Source organism: Sesamum indicum, linkage group LG3 (genome assembly GCF_000512975.1).
Source record: "Sesamum indicum cultivar Zhongzhi No. 13 linkage group LG3, S_indicum_v1.0, whole genome shotgun sequence".
Lineage (NCBI taxonomy): Eukaryota > Viridiplantae > Streptophyta > Magnoliopsida > Lamiales > Pedaliaceae > Sesamum > Sesamum indicum.
In genome coordinates, this window is record NC_026147.1 from 5,399,087 (window position 1) to 5,417,117 (window position 18,031).

Consider the following 18,031-nt stretch of genomic DNA (forward strand, 5'->3'; position numbering starts at 1 on the left):
CTATTAATTTGTCAACTTCTTCTAGTGTTTGCGGGCACCAAAATAGAGTTGGGCCAAATAATTAGAACAATGTCAAAATAAACATACAGAAAGAAAAAAATAATTCTTGGAACACATATAACCAGTTCATCAAACTATCCAAGAATGTCATAAGCCAAGTCATTTAAAAATTAAGGACTAAAAAATTCTTGTCCCATCCTTTGGACATGTTTTTGGGACATTTCCTACTTAAAATAACACATAGCAATGTCACCAGCCTGATTTATCTATAATAAATCACCAACAGTAATGAGAAAATCTGCCAGTTGCTGCGTTTACTTTTTTCGACTTACGTTATAAAATAGACCCTGGTGTTTTCCTAGTTTGAAATAAAGGTGAGAAAGCCTTATCTGTCCACTATATAAGCAACCGAAGGCTGTCTCTTGGCCTCATCAACCTCAGGTAGCTTTTCTCAATATTTCAGCCTTATCACTCAGAAATCGTTTAATCCGAAGGCAAACATTCAATGGCAATTCAAGGTTCCATTGTTGCTTCAATCTTGCTCTCGTATTTGGTGGCAGCTTGTTATGGTGCAACCTTCTCTTCTCTGCAGAATACTCTCGTTGTCACTGCTTCACCTCAAGCGGGACAAGGTACCATTACTTCATAAATATTTTTTCCTGCAATATAAAGTCATAAAGATAAGTGTACAGCAACTTTCAAGAAATTCACACATCTAGAGCTTAAAATTGAAGAATCTCTCTTTGGTCTGGAAAATTCTTGCTTGGATCAGGTTTGACAAACTCAAACCAACCAAATGGCGAGTGTTATTGCACTTTCCATTTGATTGGTATCATTTGGTCTTTGTCTAGCAGAGCAAACGCAACTTTGTTTACTTGTATAAAATTATATCAACATTGAACGTGCAGTTCTGAAAGGTGGGGAAGACAACATCACAGTGACATGGTCACTCAACAACACTTTCCCAGCTGGAACAGATTCTGACTACAAGACGGTAAAAATCAAGCTTTGCTATGCACCAATTAGCCAACAGGACCGTGCATGGAGAAAAACAGAGGAAGAGTTAAAAAGGGACAAAACCTGCCAGCACAAGATTGTTGCGAAGCCATACAGCCCTTCTACCAACACCTTCACCTGGACAGTGCAGAGAGATGTGCCGACTGCTACATATTTTATTAGGGCCTACGTGCACAACTCTGCTGATAAGGAGGTAGCCTTTGGCCAGACCACGGATTCTCACAAGGCCACCAACTTGTTCGAGGTCCAGGCGATCTCCGGCCGTCATGTCTCTCTCGACATTGCATCAGTTTGCTTCTCGGCTTTCTCCGTGGTGGCTTTGTTCGGATTCTTCTTCCTGGAAAAGAGAAAGGCCAAGGCATCCCAGAAGAGCTGATTTGATTTTGGGATAATTATTGCCATCTATTGCATGCATTAGGCTTTATGATATCTGTGTTGTGTAATAGCAAATTCTGTGTTTCATTACATGTGAACCGTCAGTGTCAAAAAGCATCCTATCAGGCTTGTCCATTAGGTGCTTGCGAATGATTTGAAACCATTGTATGATGTATAAGGTTGGATGAGAGGTTTGGGCTAAGAAGTTAAATGAACTGCAGTTCATTTACCTACCATAGTTTCCTTATCCTTGTCTCGTACTTTATTCTATATTATTTGATACAATTTCAGAGCTTTCAGGCATCAGAATGCATAGATAAAATGTGACTCCATAGCAATAGTTGCAATAGTTATGTCGGAAGGAAAGTTAGAAAACCATTAGTCAGAAAATGCAACCTTGTCATATAACAAAAAATTGTAATAAAAAACTGCAATCATCACATTTATGTCCTCAAACCAGAAGTCTCTGAGAATATTCCAAGAATCTGATCCCTAATCAGAGTGTAGTTCATTAGATATCTCATCTAGCAATGTCTAGATGTTTAGCATAAATTGATATGTGAGAAGGTGCAAGGCACTTTCCTAAAGTCAATGATAATCAAGAATGTGAATGTAAATGTACCAACTATTGACCAAGAAATAAATAACAATAAATTTGAACATCTGTGTTTCATTATTTAAATCTCAACACACCTTCCGATGCTTTCACCAATTTGCAGATCCAAGCACATTCCCGTAATTATGCAGTCATCCTCCTGCTTAATTATTGTTAATAGAAAAAAGAAAAGTCAAATGCAAGGAAAATATATACATCAAAATTGATTATGTAAGGATGTAGAACAACTTGTACCTCTTGTACGGCAAAATACATTATCCAGGAATAAAATAACAGCAAAAGTCTCCAGATAAGCTGTACTTCCGAGTTCAATAGCAATATGATACTTTATGACTGCTGGATAAGCCAAGCAGCATCAGACATATAACTTATTAGAAGTAGGTATAGATGGAGGAATAAGAAATACTAGTAAACCGCACAAAAAGAATACAAGTCATAACAACTGCTGTGTTGCATGGAGAAATTTTGCTCATCTATCGTAGGTGAAAATTAAACAACAGGCAATATCTACAAATAATTCTCTTTTTTAAACTTGGAGCTGATAAAGCTGAGATATGCTAGTTGACTACAGCAGAATTTAATTGAGCAGCATCATTTACATGATTTACTAGAATCAGGTCTGATGTTCTATATAGATGAAAAGCAAGATTTTCTACGACTTGTCAATATAAGGCAGCATGGATGATGTTTCCCCATTATGTTTACACATAGAAGAAATACGTTCAGAAGAATAATGGAGAGTACAAACCAGACAACTCTAAATTGCTCAGAAAGATATCGATGTAAAATTAAAGACTAATAATGAAGTTACAAGTAAATTTTGAATGGCTTACTTTCTCAATCGACGATGACTGAGAAACATTTACAGACATCAGGAAAGTAGAATACTTACAAAAATGCAGTTTTTTTGTACTTTTCGGCATCTTGCTGAATATAATTATCCTGCACTAAAGCTAATAAGCTTTCAGAACTGACAATGTTTTCTCCTTCTAACAACTGAAAACCATTTCTTGACTCTCCAGTCTATCTGTGCCAGTGAGTAATAAACTATCAGGATAAAGATCTATATATCCAAAAGCATTGGTTCCCGGAGGGCACTCCAAGGCTGCTTCAAGAACCTGATGATGCACACCATATGAATCCACTGCATATCCATCTTTATGCGTATGCCCGGCTAGACAGACCTTTACACAATTGTACTGGTGTATCACATCCATCACTTCATCATAATTCCACAATAAGGATTCCTCTGAAGACACATGAGGGTCTAGTGGCAGATGGCAGCATATCACCACTTTCTGGTTTAGTTTTGTTGCATCCCGAAGCACATGGTCCAACCATTCCATCTGCTCTTTCCCGACAGCTCCATTGAACATAAGGAACCTTCTCTCGAGCCCTATGAGCCCATTTGGACTATTCTTATTCGTATTTGGATTTTTATCCCTGAGAACATTTAGGGCCTTCAGTGTATTTGCATGATCCTCGGGCCAGCCTATAGCACTGATATCATAGCCATCAAGGACTACAAATCGGAACTCTGGAATCGGAGAAAAATCATAATAGGCACGACCATCAGTACTCGGAATGTTCAGCAGCGGAAGTAATTTTTCACGAGGCAGATTGTAAAGACAATGGTTGCCAATCATGTGATATACAGGGCCATTAAAAGTGCTAAAGTCATTCACAATTTTCTTGATCGCAGTTAGAGATTGGTCCTTTGGGCAGAAGCCATCAACAGTGTCCCCAAAATTAATGACGAACTTGAGCTTTTGTTCGTTCCATTTCTGCACTGCTCTTTGCAACACAAGCTGGCTGTGCCGGTAATAGCGAGGAACACCAAGGAATGAGCGGCCATCCGGAATATCAGCATATTGGACATCTGATATCACTCCAAAAGAAACAAGAGGCTGCTTCCCGTGTGCATGGACAATCCCATTTGGAAAACCCATAGGGCCAAAATTTAAGTTCCTAGAAATTTAAAAGATGTATATTATAATTAATGTTTAAGTCTGCATTTATATTGACGTATTTGCAACAGAGTATGCGCTGTTATGCAACATAATAGCAGTAAGAGTCAGCAAATCCACAACCATAAGAAAGATTAGTAAAACATATTAAAAAAATTTATACTCTCTTACTCCTGTAACTTTCACCTTAAGCTATGAAGAAATGCAAAAAAGAATAAATTGAAACTAGTCTAATTATTCACTCATTAATAATTACTCAGACCGACTGAAGTAGGAAAAAGTTTACACAAAATTATCCATATACTCGCCTTTTCACTTCTCCAATACATAAATGTGAAGGATAATTGAAACAATTTGAAGTTAGCACAAAATTTCTCTTAAAATTATTAAGTTCTCTTTTTCATCAGCATTTCTCTTCATGTGGACCGGAAACTCATTGATGAAATTGTCGAGGTAATTTATGAAAGGATAGAGAGCCGGTCACAGAGGATGGATGAAGTGTCCGAGTGAATACCAGTAATGCTATTTTGACGGGTCGGCTGTGCGATGTAGTTGATTCTGTCAGAGAAATTTGAAAAGATATTGGTAGTGTAAAAGTTTTCCACGATGATAGAAATTTGGATAACCAAAACTTCAATCCAGGATCCCTCCTTGATATCAGAGAAATTCTCTCAAACCAACATCTGCTGACCTCCCTAATCTGACAGCCAAACTAGTTGCATCCTTTACCAGAAATAAGGCTATGTTTGGTTCACCAAAAACCATCTACCTTTTTGCCTCCACACTCACAGAAAAGATCAGTTTTTTACACTAAAATAAGCTGTGGGCAACCAGGGAAACAAGAATAATCAGCACTTCTTTGCATTGACTTCCTAACTTTCCCCCACATTTCGCCGAAATCAAAAGGTGATTACCCAATTTCTTGAATCAAATTACACAGTTTCAGCTGAGCACCTTCAAACTAACATTCTTCAGCTGCAACTACCCTCCATTGTTTACTGAAACCCCATAAAACCCACCCAATTAAAACGAAAGTCAAAAGAAATTCAGAATTAGAAGCAGAGATTACGAAGGAGAAAACTCCACCTACCAACCAAAAAAAAAACAATCATGACGGATTTTCAAAAGACAAAAACTTAGATATACGACTGAATACACACAAATAATCAAGAAAATCCAGAAAAATAAAGGAAGTTACATACCTTTCTGGAGAAATCTTAATGCTCCAATGATGTCCTTGATAAGAAAATGTGGAGTAGAAAGCAAAAGAGGAGTCTATATCAACCTTCGAGTAGAAAAGAAGACCGGAAAATTGGGAATTCCTGTGCATATTATTAAATTGTAATATTTGATTTAATTGCTTCCCAAGGATAATTAGACTAATAGGGATCTATTTACTGAAAAGAAACAAACTAAATATAATTTTCAAATAATAGAAAAACCAAACTTCAGGAGTTGGGGGTGTAATTTTTCCATCATTGCATTTATGAAAAGAATAATACATGCTTTTTGCTACGAGTATTTGAAATCAAACTTCAGGAGATGGGGGTGTAATTTTTCCGTCATTGCATTTATGAAAAGAATAATACATGCTTTTTGCTACGAGTATTTGAAATCTGAGTTAGAGGTTCGGTGTTTGGGTGAGCTTATAAACTCTTTAAAACATCTTATAAAATATTTGAGAGAGTTTAAAATAAAATGCTACAAAATGTAAAATAATTTTTGTATGAAAAGAGCTTATGAGCTCTAAAAATAAAAATGTTATGAGCTTATAATTTTTCTAAAAAAAATAAGAATAAGGAGTTTCTAATTTATTTTTAAGATCTTAAAAAATTTCTTCAAATGTCTTACAAAATTTGTTTTTACTAATATCTTACAAACTCTATATTTTTATTTTAGGGTAAAATGTAGACCCTCCCCCCAAGATTGGGTTGGAAAGTGTTAAATAAAGAAGGTTGGGGGGCAAAGTGTAAATAACCCCATACGTTGGGGTGTCTGCATTTTACCCTTTATTTTATCCAAACACTTAACGAACTTAATCTTCTTATAAACTCTGAAGTTTTACTTTATCAAAATACTTAACAAATTTTGTTTTAAAATAAGATCTAACATTCTTCTCTAAGTGAGTGATTTAAGGGTTATATAACGTCATACTTTTTAAAATGAGTTAATTGTAATTTATTTTTTTAAAAATATATATATTTCCTATTATCTTGAAGCCCTTATTTTACGGTTCATATTTCCTCATTTTTTTTGAAAAAAAAAAAGGAATCAAGACTATGTGCTCGTTTTTTGAAGTAAGGGCGATGAATTATTGCCGTATTGATATCCGAGCTAGTGAACAAGGCCTAAAGGGTTCGAATATGCTCCAAATATCTCCAGAGAAATACTACACCATTTCTGGCTCTGCAAATAAACTCAAAAGGCAAGAGCAGTTATCATAATTCCCAAAGCAAAATTCTGGGCGATTCATTTCCACTGAAACTGTTCTTTTTTACAGTGTTGCAGGCCAACACATCTCTTACATCCTAATAAATCTCTCAAATGAAAGGTTATTTAAATAGGGGAAGGGGAAAAAAATTAAGAAAGACACTCCCCTTACATCTAACGATCTATTGAAACCAATTAAAAACAGCAAAAATGAAAATTATTCGACTGAAATCGACCTTGAGTAACATATGGATTCTTGTCTACTAGACGGGATCTGCAGATGGAGGTCCATCGAGATCTTCCCCGTTTTTGACTTGGTTTAATACATGCTCTTGTTGGCTGCATAATTTGATCTTCTATTCCGAGTTAATGCCAAGGATCTGCTGGATCAGCTTCTCTGGCAATTGCTTGGTAGCCTGTAGAAAGCACAAATTGCATTGTTAATTACCTGAAAATTATCAAATCTCAAGATGGATGTGGAATTTGCAACATGAACCTGAAAATGTCTCATATGTAGAATTGGCTCACAACCAACATCGGCAATTAGTTTGCCGTTGGGAGTCTGCAGACTGAACCGCCCTGCTTCATATGCAGAAATATTCTCTTTGTCATGGGGCAAGCTACGGCACACTTTGAGGAGCGATTCGAGAGAGTTCATCTGACCAAGTATACAAGGAAATGAAGTGAGAAACTTACGTTTAAGTACTCCAAGTACAGAGATCTAAAATACATGTAGCAAAAGTACACTAGACATTCATCGTTCTGGACTGTGGATTAATAAGTGAATTGCTGGGCACAACCAGCAAGATATACAGTGTAGTGTTTTAATCTACTAAGATATTGTTAGGATTTACATCAACATGCAACAGAAGGTAACTGAAACAGAGAGTTCCAATATCAATTTTCAGATATTGAAAACCGAAAGCGTGATTCAAGTATAAACAGCAAAGCATGAGTTGGATTCAGCTACCTTCATGTAAGGACAAGATGCACAACCACCATGAAGAGAGCAGCCCTCTCCACTTGCAACTCCAGGAATAACAGGGAATTTCAAGAAGTCCCCTGCTTCGCCAGGGGATGAGCTTGGTGTTGTAGTTATTGACTCTGACGAGACAGGAAAGACTATCTCTACACTCACTTTAGCTCTGTCATGAGACTTGACGGAGCCCAATAGTTTGCGGACCGCAGCGACAATTGAAGTTACCATTCCTGACTCCGTTCCTAAAACAAACTGAAGATGGTCGTCAACATTTCTATCTAAAGCCTCCTGTAATCTCTCTTTGATAAAGTCCAATATATTTTGTGTGGAACCCACTACTCCCATTCCTCTTCGTTTTGCTTCCATTGCTAGGGAGAACATTTCGCCAGGAACTTCAAAGTGGGCAGTTAGAAATGCATCGCAATACATTTCATTTATTTTACCAACAACTTCATGACCAAAGAGGTGATGAACAATGCATGTTCCGTCCTGGCAAAGAAATTTAAGCCATTACAAGAGGAATGTAATTAGGCCATCATGATCTTGTGTTAGAAGAGAACATTCACCGCCTAAAATATTTATATTTTTCTCCTATTTTTGGGTTCGTGGAGGTTTCAGCCAAGTAGGGTTGAGACAAAACAAACAACTAAAGGCTCTTATACAAGAATACTTTCTTGATCCAATGGTAAATTTACCTGAAAATAGTGAAGTCGAGGTATCAAAGATTTTATAGAGTTTCTATTGTGCTTTGGATGTATTTCGGCTATTTCTTCATCACTCATTGCAGTCATCTGCCGGAACAACTCCATGATATTTGCTCCCATGTAGGTGTCAGGACCGTACCAGACATTTAAATCAGGAACTTCTGAAAATGCCTGGAAGTACAAGATGCAGTTTAAACCAACTAAAAAGAAGTTGAAGTAAAGCTAGGCCAAAAACCAAGAAATATTAATAACAAAAAGCAAGAGCATAACTGACCTGAAGGATGGTTTGCACAACGTTAGAAGAAGTACATGTTATTGTTGGAACAACTTCATGAGTATAAGCTTTGGTCTCGAGCGAGGTGTTAATGTACACGACATGTAAAGAGGGAGAAGAAACAGAAGCTGCAGCTGCAGCAAGGTAATCCATATATGCAGGACTGGCTGCAGCATCTGCCAATGAGCAACCAATGCGTTCATCTGACATCCTGTACACACCAACCTGAACAACATTCATAGTTAACATATGTGTACTAACTAATATGATATGAAGAAGGAAAAGATAAAGGCAATTTCTTAAATATGTGCAAACATGTTCGAACTGCATGTACATAAATGTGTGATCAGCGGAAACATTTATAAATTTTATTAGGTGTTTGTTAGTTACTTGGTAAATAAGTCTATGCAGTTGCTTAAGCATCAGATCAATTAAAAAAATATATATAACGAACCGAACAAAAACAACTTCAGTAAGATGTAGTACCTCCGGGAATCCAGCCTGATCAAGGATGGCACGTACATTTTCAGACATAAAATCTACACCAAGTACAGTGATGAATTTGCATCCCGCTTTAGCCATCTTGACAGCGGAATCTGCCATAACTAGTGAATCAGATATATGTATATGAGGCCAGAGCTTCTGTGCAGCAGTTAAAACGCCTTGGACCTCAGGGTCCATGTAAAAGTGTGCAACTACACCAATCTTCTTCTCCTCTAGAAAATTCACTAGCTCTTGAATTTTTACCTCATCTGGAAGCAGAAAACGAGCCTGCAATAAACTATATTGGAACTTAGGTTCTTCAATAGTCAGGATATCAACATGAGAAGATGACATACAGTAGTGAACAATATTCCCTTACTAACAATTATTTAACCCAGTCCACATTAAATGATTCTTGAAAGAATTTGAGATGACCCAGATGATATTCTCAAAGTTCAGCACTTAATTATCATCAAGACTGACACCAGACGCAGTCATGATAAACATCTATGCAAACTTTCACTGTCAATGACTTCTTCATATACTCAACAAAGCAACTCTCCTATGCTTCAATCTCATTCAACTTAATTTATTAGAATTTTGATCAAAAGCAGAGGAAAAGATAGAAAAAAATCACGTCTCCCAAGTGTTAGTTATTATATTCTTGAAAACCTAAAACCTCCACCAAACTGAACCAAGAGATGAAAGATAATATGATATATATATATATATATATATGCAAGCTGGAGCAGAGCCCGAAAGGTTTGTAAATTGAAGCAATTCTCATTAAAATTTTCTAACAAATAATGGCTTCGATTACAACTCAACAGCATCTGAAATAGCGGTCTTCGCTCGTAATGTTCCAAATCCTACATCTGAAGTCCTAGAAAAATCAATCTACTAATTCTCTGAGACAGTAGAAAGACAGTTATTGACTAATTTGGGCACTTTCCAGACAAGTTAGTGTTTTTTATTTCACCTATTTACTTTAACAATCTTCCGTGAAAACGTTAATATAAGCTGGACAAAAAGGAATCCTTAATCATACCCCACATCACTAAATCCAAAAAAAGCAGACAAGAAAAACACAATAACTAAATTTAAGATCAAACTATACCACACAACATCAAAAGATAGAAGTTCCACCTGAGCTTCTGCATAGCTCCCTTTAGCCTGTATGCCCTCAGCACTAACAATCAATGATGGGAACGGCTCTCCACGAGGCCGCCCTTCGCGCTCTGCCACCAAAGCCTTAGTCCTCTTCTGCATACTCATCAACACATTATGCCAAGTATTCGCCCGGCTACTAGAATAACCACTCGCTTTTCTGTTCAATCCCACCACACTCAGAGCTGCCAAATCCTCTGTTTTCACAGCCAAAACCTCCTCCGGGGTGGCACCATCAAGCACCCAAACTAAGCAGGCACAAAACCCTTTGGTTATCTCCGAGTCACTGTCAGCCAAGAACCTTAATTTGTTATTATCATCCAGCTCTACATGCAGCCACACCTGAGCAGTGCACCCTGGCACGCGGCTGTCGTTGCTTTTCAATGAATCTCCCAAAGGACGGAGAAGCTCCGCATAGTGCAAAAGCCTTTTTACGCGGTCCAGCGGTACTGTCAACGACTGAAATTCTTGAATGAGGAGCTGCAGCTTTGCTCTGGTGGTGGCGGCGGCGGCGGCGGTGGAGGCCGTGAGATTACCACTTCCGGAGGTGTTGGTGTGGTGGGACGTAACAGCAGTGCAAGAAAAAGCCGTTCCTGAAATGGGTTTGAGAGGATACCAAGAATTCAGATGCGGGTTCTCCGACTGGCTGCATCTGACAATCGGCGGTGAGGCAGGCTTAGGGTTAGAAGATACACAGCTGAATTTAGGGTTCCGGGAATTGCAAAAGAAAGATGAAGAGACAGCTCCGAAGGAAAGCGCAGCAGAGTCCATCTCCTACCTTTACAACAAAGAACAAACACGGTATCTATGTTTTCTTGACGTATGCCTATAGTCCCAAGTACTTCTGATGCCGTTCGAGTTTGAATTAGGAGGGAACGGGCGCAGAAAGGAGGAAGAAGAGTTCTATCAGTGCGTGTTGTGTGTGTAAATTGGATAGGGAGAAAGGCATGAGATGCGGAGACCTGCGGAAATGCAAGGATATATGCAGGAGAAGGAGGAGGGCCTTGAGATAATGCGCGGTAGGAAAGAGCCGCCTAATCACGCGCCAAAAGAGAAAAAGTGTGTTGGGGCCAGGCCATGAAAAGAGTGGTGTTGAACAATACTTGTTTAGATTTTTTCTCAACTAATTGTATCAGACATTCCCTCTAATTACAAAATTATACTTTTTTTACCAAAAAATAAAATATAAAATTACACTTATATCCTTTTTAAAAATTCGTTCTTTATACTTGATCTTTCTTCGTTAGGGTCTAAATAAAAAATTTTGACATTTGAAAAAAAATATTACATAAATTTCTAATTCTGCCCCTTATTTAATATTCATATAATAAATTTATACTTGTAAGGAAAAATGGCATTTTTGGTGCCATAAGTTAAGCATATTTCACATTTGGTCTCATTCATTATGAAAATAGCATTTTTAGTCCCATAATTTAAAAAAATAGTACTTTTGGTACTTTGCCACTTTTTCGTCCATAATTTAACAGTATAGATCATATGCCTATTACGTGACGTTAAGTATTTTTGGTTGAAGGAAAAATTAGTCCTTCCTATAGTTGCTTATGAAAGCTCCATCTGGGCACTAATTGATTTGCTTGTGGAAGATATAATTCTTTGTACTGTTTTCATTTGACTTCCGTTTATAGAAATATGGGAAGGTTATACTTCAAATTTGTGAAAGAAGAGAGAAATCTCCCTCTTTTGCCCTAATTTATTTTCAAGATTTATTTTTTTCACTCAAATATAGTTATATTTCCCCCAAAAATAGTCCTAAGTAGGAAAATACATCAATTTTTTCTTCAGCCCAAAATACTTAACGGCCACATGCTGGATGCATGGCATACTTTGTTAAATTATAAACAATAAAAGTGGATGAGAACCAAAAGTGATAAATTTTGTAAATTACGCAATTAAAAGTGCTAATCCATAATGAATGAGACCATAAGTAAAACAGGTTTAACTTATGGGACTTAAATTTCTGGAAATATAATGATGTTAATTTCACTCCATATATTTGTCCGTTTATAAGTACAAAAAAATTATTTTAAAATATTAAATGAAGGGCAAAATAAAAAAATTATAATTCTTTTTGCTAAAGTTAGAATTTTTTGTTCAACCCATAATGGAAGAAGGTCAGGTGTAATCGAAGAATTTTCGAAGTGGATGTCAGTGTAATTTCAAAGCTACTTTAGTAGAAATGTAGTTTCACATTTTCATAGGGGGTTTAAGTATATTAATGCTTGTATTTTTAGTCTTATAATTATAGTTATTTCGCACTTCGGCCTCTAAATATTTATTAGGGTGTAAAATAGTTGATTACCTTTTTATGGAGTATTTTCAAGAGTTTCGAAAAAGTGCTTTTCAGTTTTTGGATTAAAAATATATATTTCGAAAGTGTTTGGGATGTCAATTTTTATTTCTAAAATTATTAAGAAAAATAGTTTTAAGCCAAAAGCTGGAAGTACGTGGTATGTTTTTAATTGCTTTGACTTTTTTGTAAATAAAATGAGTCGTGACAATTCAAATTACATAAGTATGATTACGTCTACCTAATGTTTGGTTTGAGTTCTAACAATTTCACATTTATGTTGTGGTTATGTTGAGTTGCATAATTAGATTGCATTTCAAGAATTTCATGTGTAGAATGAATTTTCAGATGGTTAGGACAATTGACGACTAAATGACTAGAAAATCCCAACATACTTTTCACTTTTCAATAAATTTAATAATATAATTTATATTATTTTCAATTTAACTTGCCGAATCTTAATTTTTCGACTCATTTTGTTTTTATCATATAGAAACCTTCGTAATTATTTTGTACAATATTAAAAATTACGATAAATTATAATGAATTCTCTTGTAATTTGCTTAATTAATTATGAATAAAAAATCTCAAGTGATCCCGTTATGATTTATCTTCAGAATTATATATATTTCGTATCAATCATAAAGAATAGACAAAAGTATTTATTACGTGTCTCGACTAAATCTTTTGTCATTGGCCTACTACACCTCTTCCCGACTCATCGGACGTTTAAAAGTCATGTGTAGCATTCTAAGGTTAGAAAAGAGGACAACGACCTAACTTGTTTTTTTATCACTTTATTTTTTAACGTGTTATAATTCAAATTATTGTAAAATTGACAGCTCAAATTTGATTTGGACCACGTGTATATTTGTTTTTCAATTTTTTTAATTAAAATAGCTTTAGTATAACAATTACATTATAGTTGCCAAGTGATTATTTCTCTGTATTAATGGCGAAAATAAAATTTAAAAAAAAAAAAAACCAAAAGGACCCTTGCAATTGTTGATTGCCATTCTTTTGGCCTTCTAAAGATATACCATAGTCCAAATGGAAAGTGATACAATAGTGCGAATTTATAGTACTTAATTATGACTTGGAATAACTAAAACTATGTGTAAATTTAAATATAGGGATAATTATATTTACACTCCTAACTTATACTTTATTTATATAAATTATTCATATATTTTTACGTAATTACAAAAATCATCCCTAACAGTAAAAAAATAAAGATGATTTGTATATGACGTTGACGTTTTTGGGGATGTAAATGTAATTTTTTTAAAAATAGGTGTGATTTGTATAAATAACGTCAGTATTTTTGGTGGGTATATTTCAGAAGACAAGAATAGTTTGTGAAAATAAACTATATGCAAAGAGGTGTACTACGAAAACAAAACCCTACATCAAGTGGTTACGGGTTCGTGTTTTATCAATATGTACGTATTAGTCTATTTTGATAGTAGTTGCTAGTTTTTTATAATAATAATAATAATATGATTAGTTATACATATCTGATATCGATAATGGGCGTATAATGATTATTGATAATTGAAATACATGATGTAATTATAATTAATTTATTTAAAATTGATAATTTAAAGAATATGTGGGGCCAAATTGTAAATTCTAAAAGTAGCATTGGCCTACAAGGCGGTGGGGAATCACTATTAACTGTACTGGGTGTCAGTCTCACCAACCAACTGCTTTTCTCTGCTCACTCATTCTATCTATAACTGTAATAATGCTTTTATTAGCTAAATCTTCCCCTTTTTGGAGTCAACAGATTTAGTGTCTTTATCTCTGTCAGACTGTTGAAAATTACAGTCATTTTAGAATTTTTTTTGCTTGTTTATTTTTTTTAATAAATAGTGATAATTACATTTTATTATTAAAATTTAGTATAATTACATGTAGTTTCTTTATAATTTGAAAAAATATATCTAATATTCATTAAATTTACTTTCATTTAACAAATAAATCCGTCAATTAGTGAAAGTTTTACTAAATTTCTTGATATTAAAAAAGGGATAAAAATTTATATTTACCTCGACTGACTTATTACTTTTGTTTGTGTCAAACAAAATTTTTATGATCAAATTACTCTTGTATATATTCACATGTTAATGTCTAATTTAATGATAAAAAATTTGTTTGGTATGAAATAATACAATAATAAACCAATCAACGATAAATATTATTTCATACAAAAAATTTTGTTTTGGAATATCAACAAAAGTGAATTTTTGAAATCTCAAAAATATTAGATATAATTTTTTAAATTATTAAAAATATACGTATAATTATACAAAATTTGGAAAAAAAAATTATAATTATTCTTAAAAAATATGATTTCGGCCGAGCCCAGAGCATAATTATTTATTGTATAGACTACAACCCGGAGTTAATTAATTTTTTATTATTAAAATTTTTTTTATGTTATTATAATTTTTTTAAATATATAATAAAAATATTGAAATCGCGACTCGTCAATAAAATATAGGGAAAAAATTGCAAAAGTGGGAAAGTCGGGATATAAAATCCCGACTCCAAGTCAGGATTTAAAATCCCAACTCCAAGTTGGGATTTAAAATCCCGATTTGGGTATTTTCCTTTTTTTTTGTTTAAATAAATTTATATAATTTAATTTATATATAATAATTTTAACAACATACTAAAATTCAAAAATTAATAAAATTAATATTGCATTAACTTAAAAAATTAAAAAAAAGGGTACAAATGTAATAGTTATTTATTTTGTACAATTGTAAAAAATTACAATGAATTATACAATTACAAATATAAAAAATGTCCACCCGTTCCACAATTCCGTCTGTGGCGTTGACGCCGAGGTCTTCTTATTTCCTCGCCCACATTTTGAATTGGCTCATTTTGTGCCTCATTTTCATCACCATCGAACCGACTTGATGTTGTTGCGGAACTTGACTCCACATTGTCACGATATGCACCAAATGATGGAAATGGAATTGGTGAAATATTATATCCTTGTGTATATGGTTGATTAATACCAAGACCAAGGTCAAGAGAATAATCTTGTGTTTGGTTTGACATATATGGAGTCGATTGAAACCAATCACTTTGAGATGGTTGAGGCATGTAATAATTTTGAGGCGGTTGAGGCGTAATAATCTTGAGGTGGATATACTATAGCAGGACCAGCTATATCCACCCCAATATCATGATGTTCAACTGAATCAGTTGACATTCGGCTAGAACTTCTTCTTTGCCTGTGAGATTCTGTGGGAGCATCATCGGATAGAGAAGCAGTTTGTTGTGGCTGTTGGGTTATAGCTTCCTTGATAATATGTAACCCATGTTCAAATCTATCCACCAATTGACTATATCCTTCAATATTTGATGGTCTAGATCGACATAAAGTTTCAAGGGCATTCACCTCATTTGCCTGAAAAGTGTAGAAAAATAATGAGTTTTCTGTTGTTAAAAAAAATATAAAATAAAATATGTAATATTATATAATAACGTACCACAACTTGCAACATAGGTGCTTCTCCAGGTTGGTACCCGCTTTCCACACGTCTATCAGTAGATGACGACACGAAATTTCTTGTTATGTTGTAGTACCATTCCCAATAACCTCGTTCTGTTCCCCTTCTATTGGAAATGAGTGGCCTATATACAACCGTGTCATATCGTCTTTGTCATCTAGTACTATATTGCATGTGTTGCAGGTACGCCCGCGTGATTTTTACGGAAAATCTGATAGAGGCTCATATCCCGTGTATCCATCGAGTCTGGTACATTTTGCCTCATCCCGAATTGGCGAACAACCCGTTGGGGACGATGCATTTCAATTATTGCGTAGAATATCAATGGAACGGATGACCTCCACAACTGGGGGTTCAATTCATCGGCGTAAACCATAATGACATCCGAGTCCATGTCATACGGCTGCCACATGAACTGTAATAAATACAAAGATGTAAATTAATATGAATTTAATTCACGGTATAAATATACGAATAGTATTAAAAATAAGTTACCTGATCCGCCTGCATCTCATCCAATATTTCTCGTATGACTCGGATAGTTCCCCGTACTGTAGTGGTGAAAGTGTGCTGACAATTCCAAGTAGCACCATATGGTGTTGCTGGGAGCCAGCAATTGTTGTTCATTTGGACTTGGCTCATAAATAGACTTTGGACACCAAGTCCAGGACAAAGTGGCGTAATCCGTGACCATGCCCAAATCTGCACGAACAATACAAATATGTGTTATTAATCAATATTAATAGCAAAAAAAATGTGTAAGAGTTTTTAAGTCAATTTTACCTGTAGCAATTGCAGCGCCCTACCAATTATCGCTTTGCCTTTGTGCTGGCATTGCATAATTCACGATATAAAAATATCAGCACAACACTCCCTTTAATTAAGGGCTGGCAGCTATATATATATACACATATATTATATATATAATATATATAATATGTATATATATTATATTTATAATATATGTATATTTATTATATATTTGTAATATATATGTATATATATAATATATATATTAATGGTTGGCAGCGTGCCAGCCGTTTAGGCTGGTACGCGATCAGCCTTATTAAAGGCTGGTAGGTCGCGTACCAGCCTTTGACCAACCTTATTAAATACATTTCGACATGTATAAATATGCGTACAAACTTGTTCAAGCGACGTGTTTCAAGCAGCAGAATCTCACGCCATTCTCATATCAAATACATTCCTCATTTTTACGTACAAACTTGCACAAAAATGTCTATTTCATCTTCTCGCATTGAGATTTTTGTGTATTTTGGTGGTGAATTATCGAGCGATGGATGGTCTGTTACATATGATCAGACGCCCATTGCAGCAATGAGAATCCCTCGTTCATCCACTTACGATCAATTTCTATAAAAAATCTACAAAAAAATTGGTGTTGATAGCTCCCAATTTTCGTTAAATGTATCTGTAAAACATTCATGCCAATATCTCGGGCGAATAAAGGAAACACTCATACCAATAAAGGATGATGATACGTTGTCATGTTTTACTGATCCTACAGCTGAATTCCCACTCATGAAAATTTTCATCGAAACTGTGCAAATCCACCACGACGATGCACCACAAATTGGCCGAGATTGGGGAGCTTTCGATGACAACTCACAGATGAGTCAATAGTGGAGGGAATACATGGCGATGTTATCAAGCCAAGAGTTTTCGTCATCTTCCAACTACGAAAATTTCACGGGTACGTATAACACTAATTTTGATGCAGGTACTTCTAACATCGATTTTAGTACAGGCACATTGAATTATGAGACAGTGTTATACTCCCAACGTGGTGTCTGTTACGCAAGGGTTCGATAATATTGAACTCAATTACACAGAGCCCACCCACTCACATACTCCATCCACCTCCCATTTTATACCAAATTTTGCACAAGACATTGCCGAGCTAGAAGACCTTATTGCGGACACTTTGGCTAATGAATCAGATGCAGCTTTCAAACCGGATGAAGTGGATTATCCAATTCCACCAGAGGATGGAATACAAGATGTTGACATAAATGTTGTGGCCGAAAATTTTGCACAAGGTACGTCAACATCCTCTCAATCGGTTACGCCACATCGAACTACTCAGCAAATATTTTACCGCTCTATACCATTCGAACAAACATTTTCGGAGGTACCAGTGGATTCCATTGATGTACCGAA

General features: G+C 35.2%; 4 protein-coding genes across 7 annotated transcripts; 1 reads left to right on the plus strand and 3 right to left on the minus strand.

Annotated features, from left to right (window-relative positions):
• Nucleotides 110–1,684, plus strand: LOC110011727 (high-affinity nitrate transporter 3.1). Its single transcript, XM_020692684.1, has 2 exons — nt 110–632; nt 909–1,684. Exons 1-2 carry the CDS (start codon nt 506–508, stop codon nt 1,391–1,393), a joined length of 612 nt encoding a protein of 203 aa, XP_020548343.1. The 5' UTR covers nt 110–505; the 3' UTR covers nt 1,394–1,684.
• On the minus strand, nt 2,743–5,294 carry LOC105157296 (manganese-dependent ADP-ribose/CDP-alcohol diphosphatase-like). 3 transcript variants are annotated; one of them, XM_020692683.1, is made up of 3 exons: nt 5,178–5,257; nt 4,490–4,973; nt 2,743–3,976 (listed from the first exon to the last, which is right to left on the minus strand). In XM_020692683.1, the coding sequence occupies exon 3, from the start codon at nt 3,955–3,957 to the stop codon at nt 2,998–3,000; it is 960 nt and encodes a 319-aa protein (XP_020548342.1). In that variant the 5' UTR covers nt 3,958–3,976; nt 4,490–4,973; nt 5,178–5,257; the 3' UTR covers nt 2,743–2,997. The 3 variants fall into 3 exon arrangements, with proteins under 3 accessions (XP_020548342.1, XP_020548341.1, XP_020548340.1); XM_020692682.1 differs by having other exon boundaries at nt 4,490–5,061; nt 5,178–5,256; XM_020692681.1 differs by lacking the exon at nt 4,490–4,973 and having other exon boundaries at nt 5,178–5,294.
• On the minus strand, nt 6,411–11,084 carry LOC105157297 (quinolinate synthase, chloroplastic). Of its 2 annotated transcripts, XM_011073677.2 has the most exons (7): nt 9,992–11,082; nt 8,849–9,133; nt 8,363–8,587; nt 8,080–8,259; nt 7,376–7,873; nt 6,902–7,063; nt 6,411–6,821 (listed from the first exon to the last, which is right to left on the minus strand). In XM_011073677.2, exons 1-7 carry the CDS (start codon nt 10,781–10,783, stop codon nt 6,762–6,764), a joined length of 2,202 nt encoding a protein of 733 aa, XP_011071979.1. In that variant the 5' UTR covers nt 10,784–11,082; the 3' UTR covers nt 6,411–6,761. The 2 variants fall into 2 exon arrangements, with proteins under 2 accessions (XP_011071979.1, XP_011071978.1); XM_011073676.2 differs by having other exon boundaries at nt 6,411–7,063; nt 9,992–11,084.
• LOC105157474 (serine/threonine-protein phosphatase 7 long form homolog) lies at nt 16,014–16,690 on the minus strand. Its single transcript, XM_011073879.1, has 3 exons — nt 16,634–16,690; nt 16,346–16,552; nt 16,014–16,265 (listed from the first exon to the last, which is right to left on the minus strand). The coding sequence occupies exons 1-3, from the start codon at nt 16,688–16,690 to the stop codon at nt 16,014–16,016; spliced, it is 516 nt and encodes a 171-aa protein (XP_011072181.1).

What these genes read in the sequence shown, in the direction of transcription:
- LOC110011727 (XM_020692684.1), top strand. Translation starts at nt 506, where the DNA reads ATGGCAATTCAAGGTTCCATTGTTGCTTCAATCTTGCTCTCGTATTTG. An exon ending in TTCACCTCAAGCGGGACAAG is followed by an intron (nt 633 to 908) that starts GTACCATTACTT and finishes TTGAACGTGCAG; the next exon opens with TTCTGAAAGGTGGGGAAGAC.
- LOC105157296 (XM_020692681.1), bottom strand. Translation starts at nt 3,957, where the DNA reads ATGGGTTTTCCAAATGGGATTGTCCATGCACACGGGAAGCAGCCTCTT.
- LOC105157297 (XM_011073676.2), bottom strand. Translation starts at nt 10,783, where the DNA reads ATGGACTCTGCTGCGCTTTCCTTCGGAGCTGTCTCTTCATCTTTCTTT. An exon ending in TTGTGCAAACCATCCTTCAG is followed by an intron (nt 8,260 to 8,362) that starts GTCAGTTATGCT and finishes TTGTACTTCCAG; the next exon opens with GCATTTTCAGAAGTTCCTGA. An exon ending in CTCGACTTCACTATTTTCAG is followed by an intron (nt 7,874 to 8,079) that starts GTAAATTTACCA and finishes TTTCTTTGCCAG; the next exon opens with GACGGAACATGCATTGTTCA.
- LOC105157474 (XM_011073879.1), bottom strand. Translation starts at nt 16,690, where the DNA reads ATGCAATGCCAGCACAAAGGCAAAGCGATAATTGGTAGGGCGCTGCAA. An exon ending in GGGCGCTGCAATTGCTACAG is followed by an intron (nt 16,553 to 16,633) that starts GTAAAATTGACT and finishes TTGTTCGTGCAG; the next exon opens with ATTTGGGCATGGTCACGGAT. An exon ending in ATGAGATGCAGGCGGATCAG is followed by an intron (nt 16,266 to 16,345) that starts GTAACTTATTTT and finishes TATTTATTACAG; the next exon opens with TTCATGTGGCAGCCGTATGA.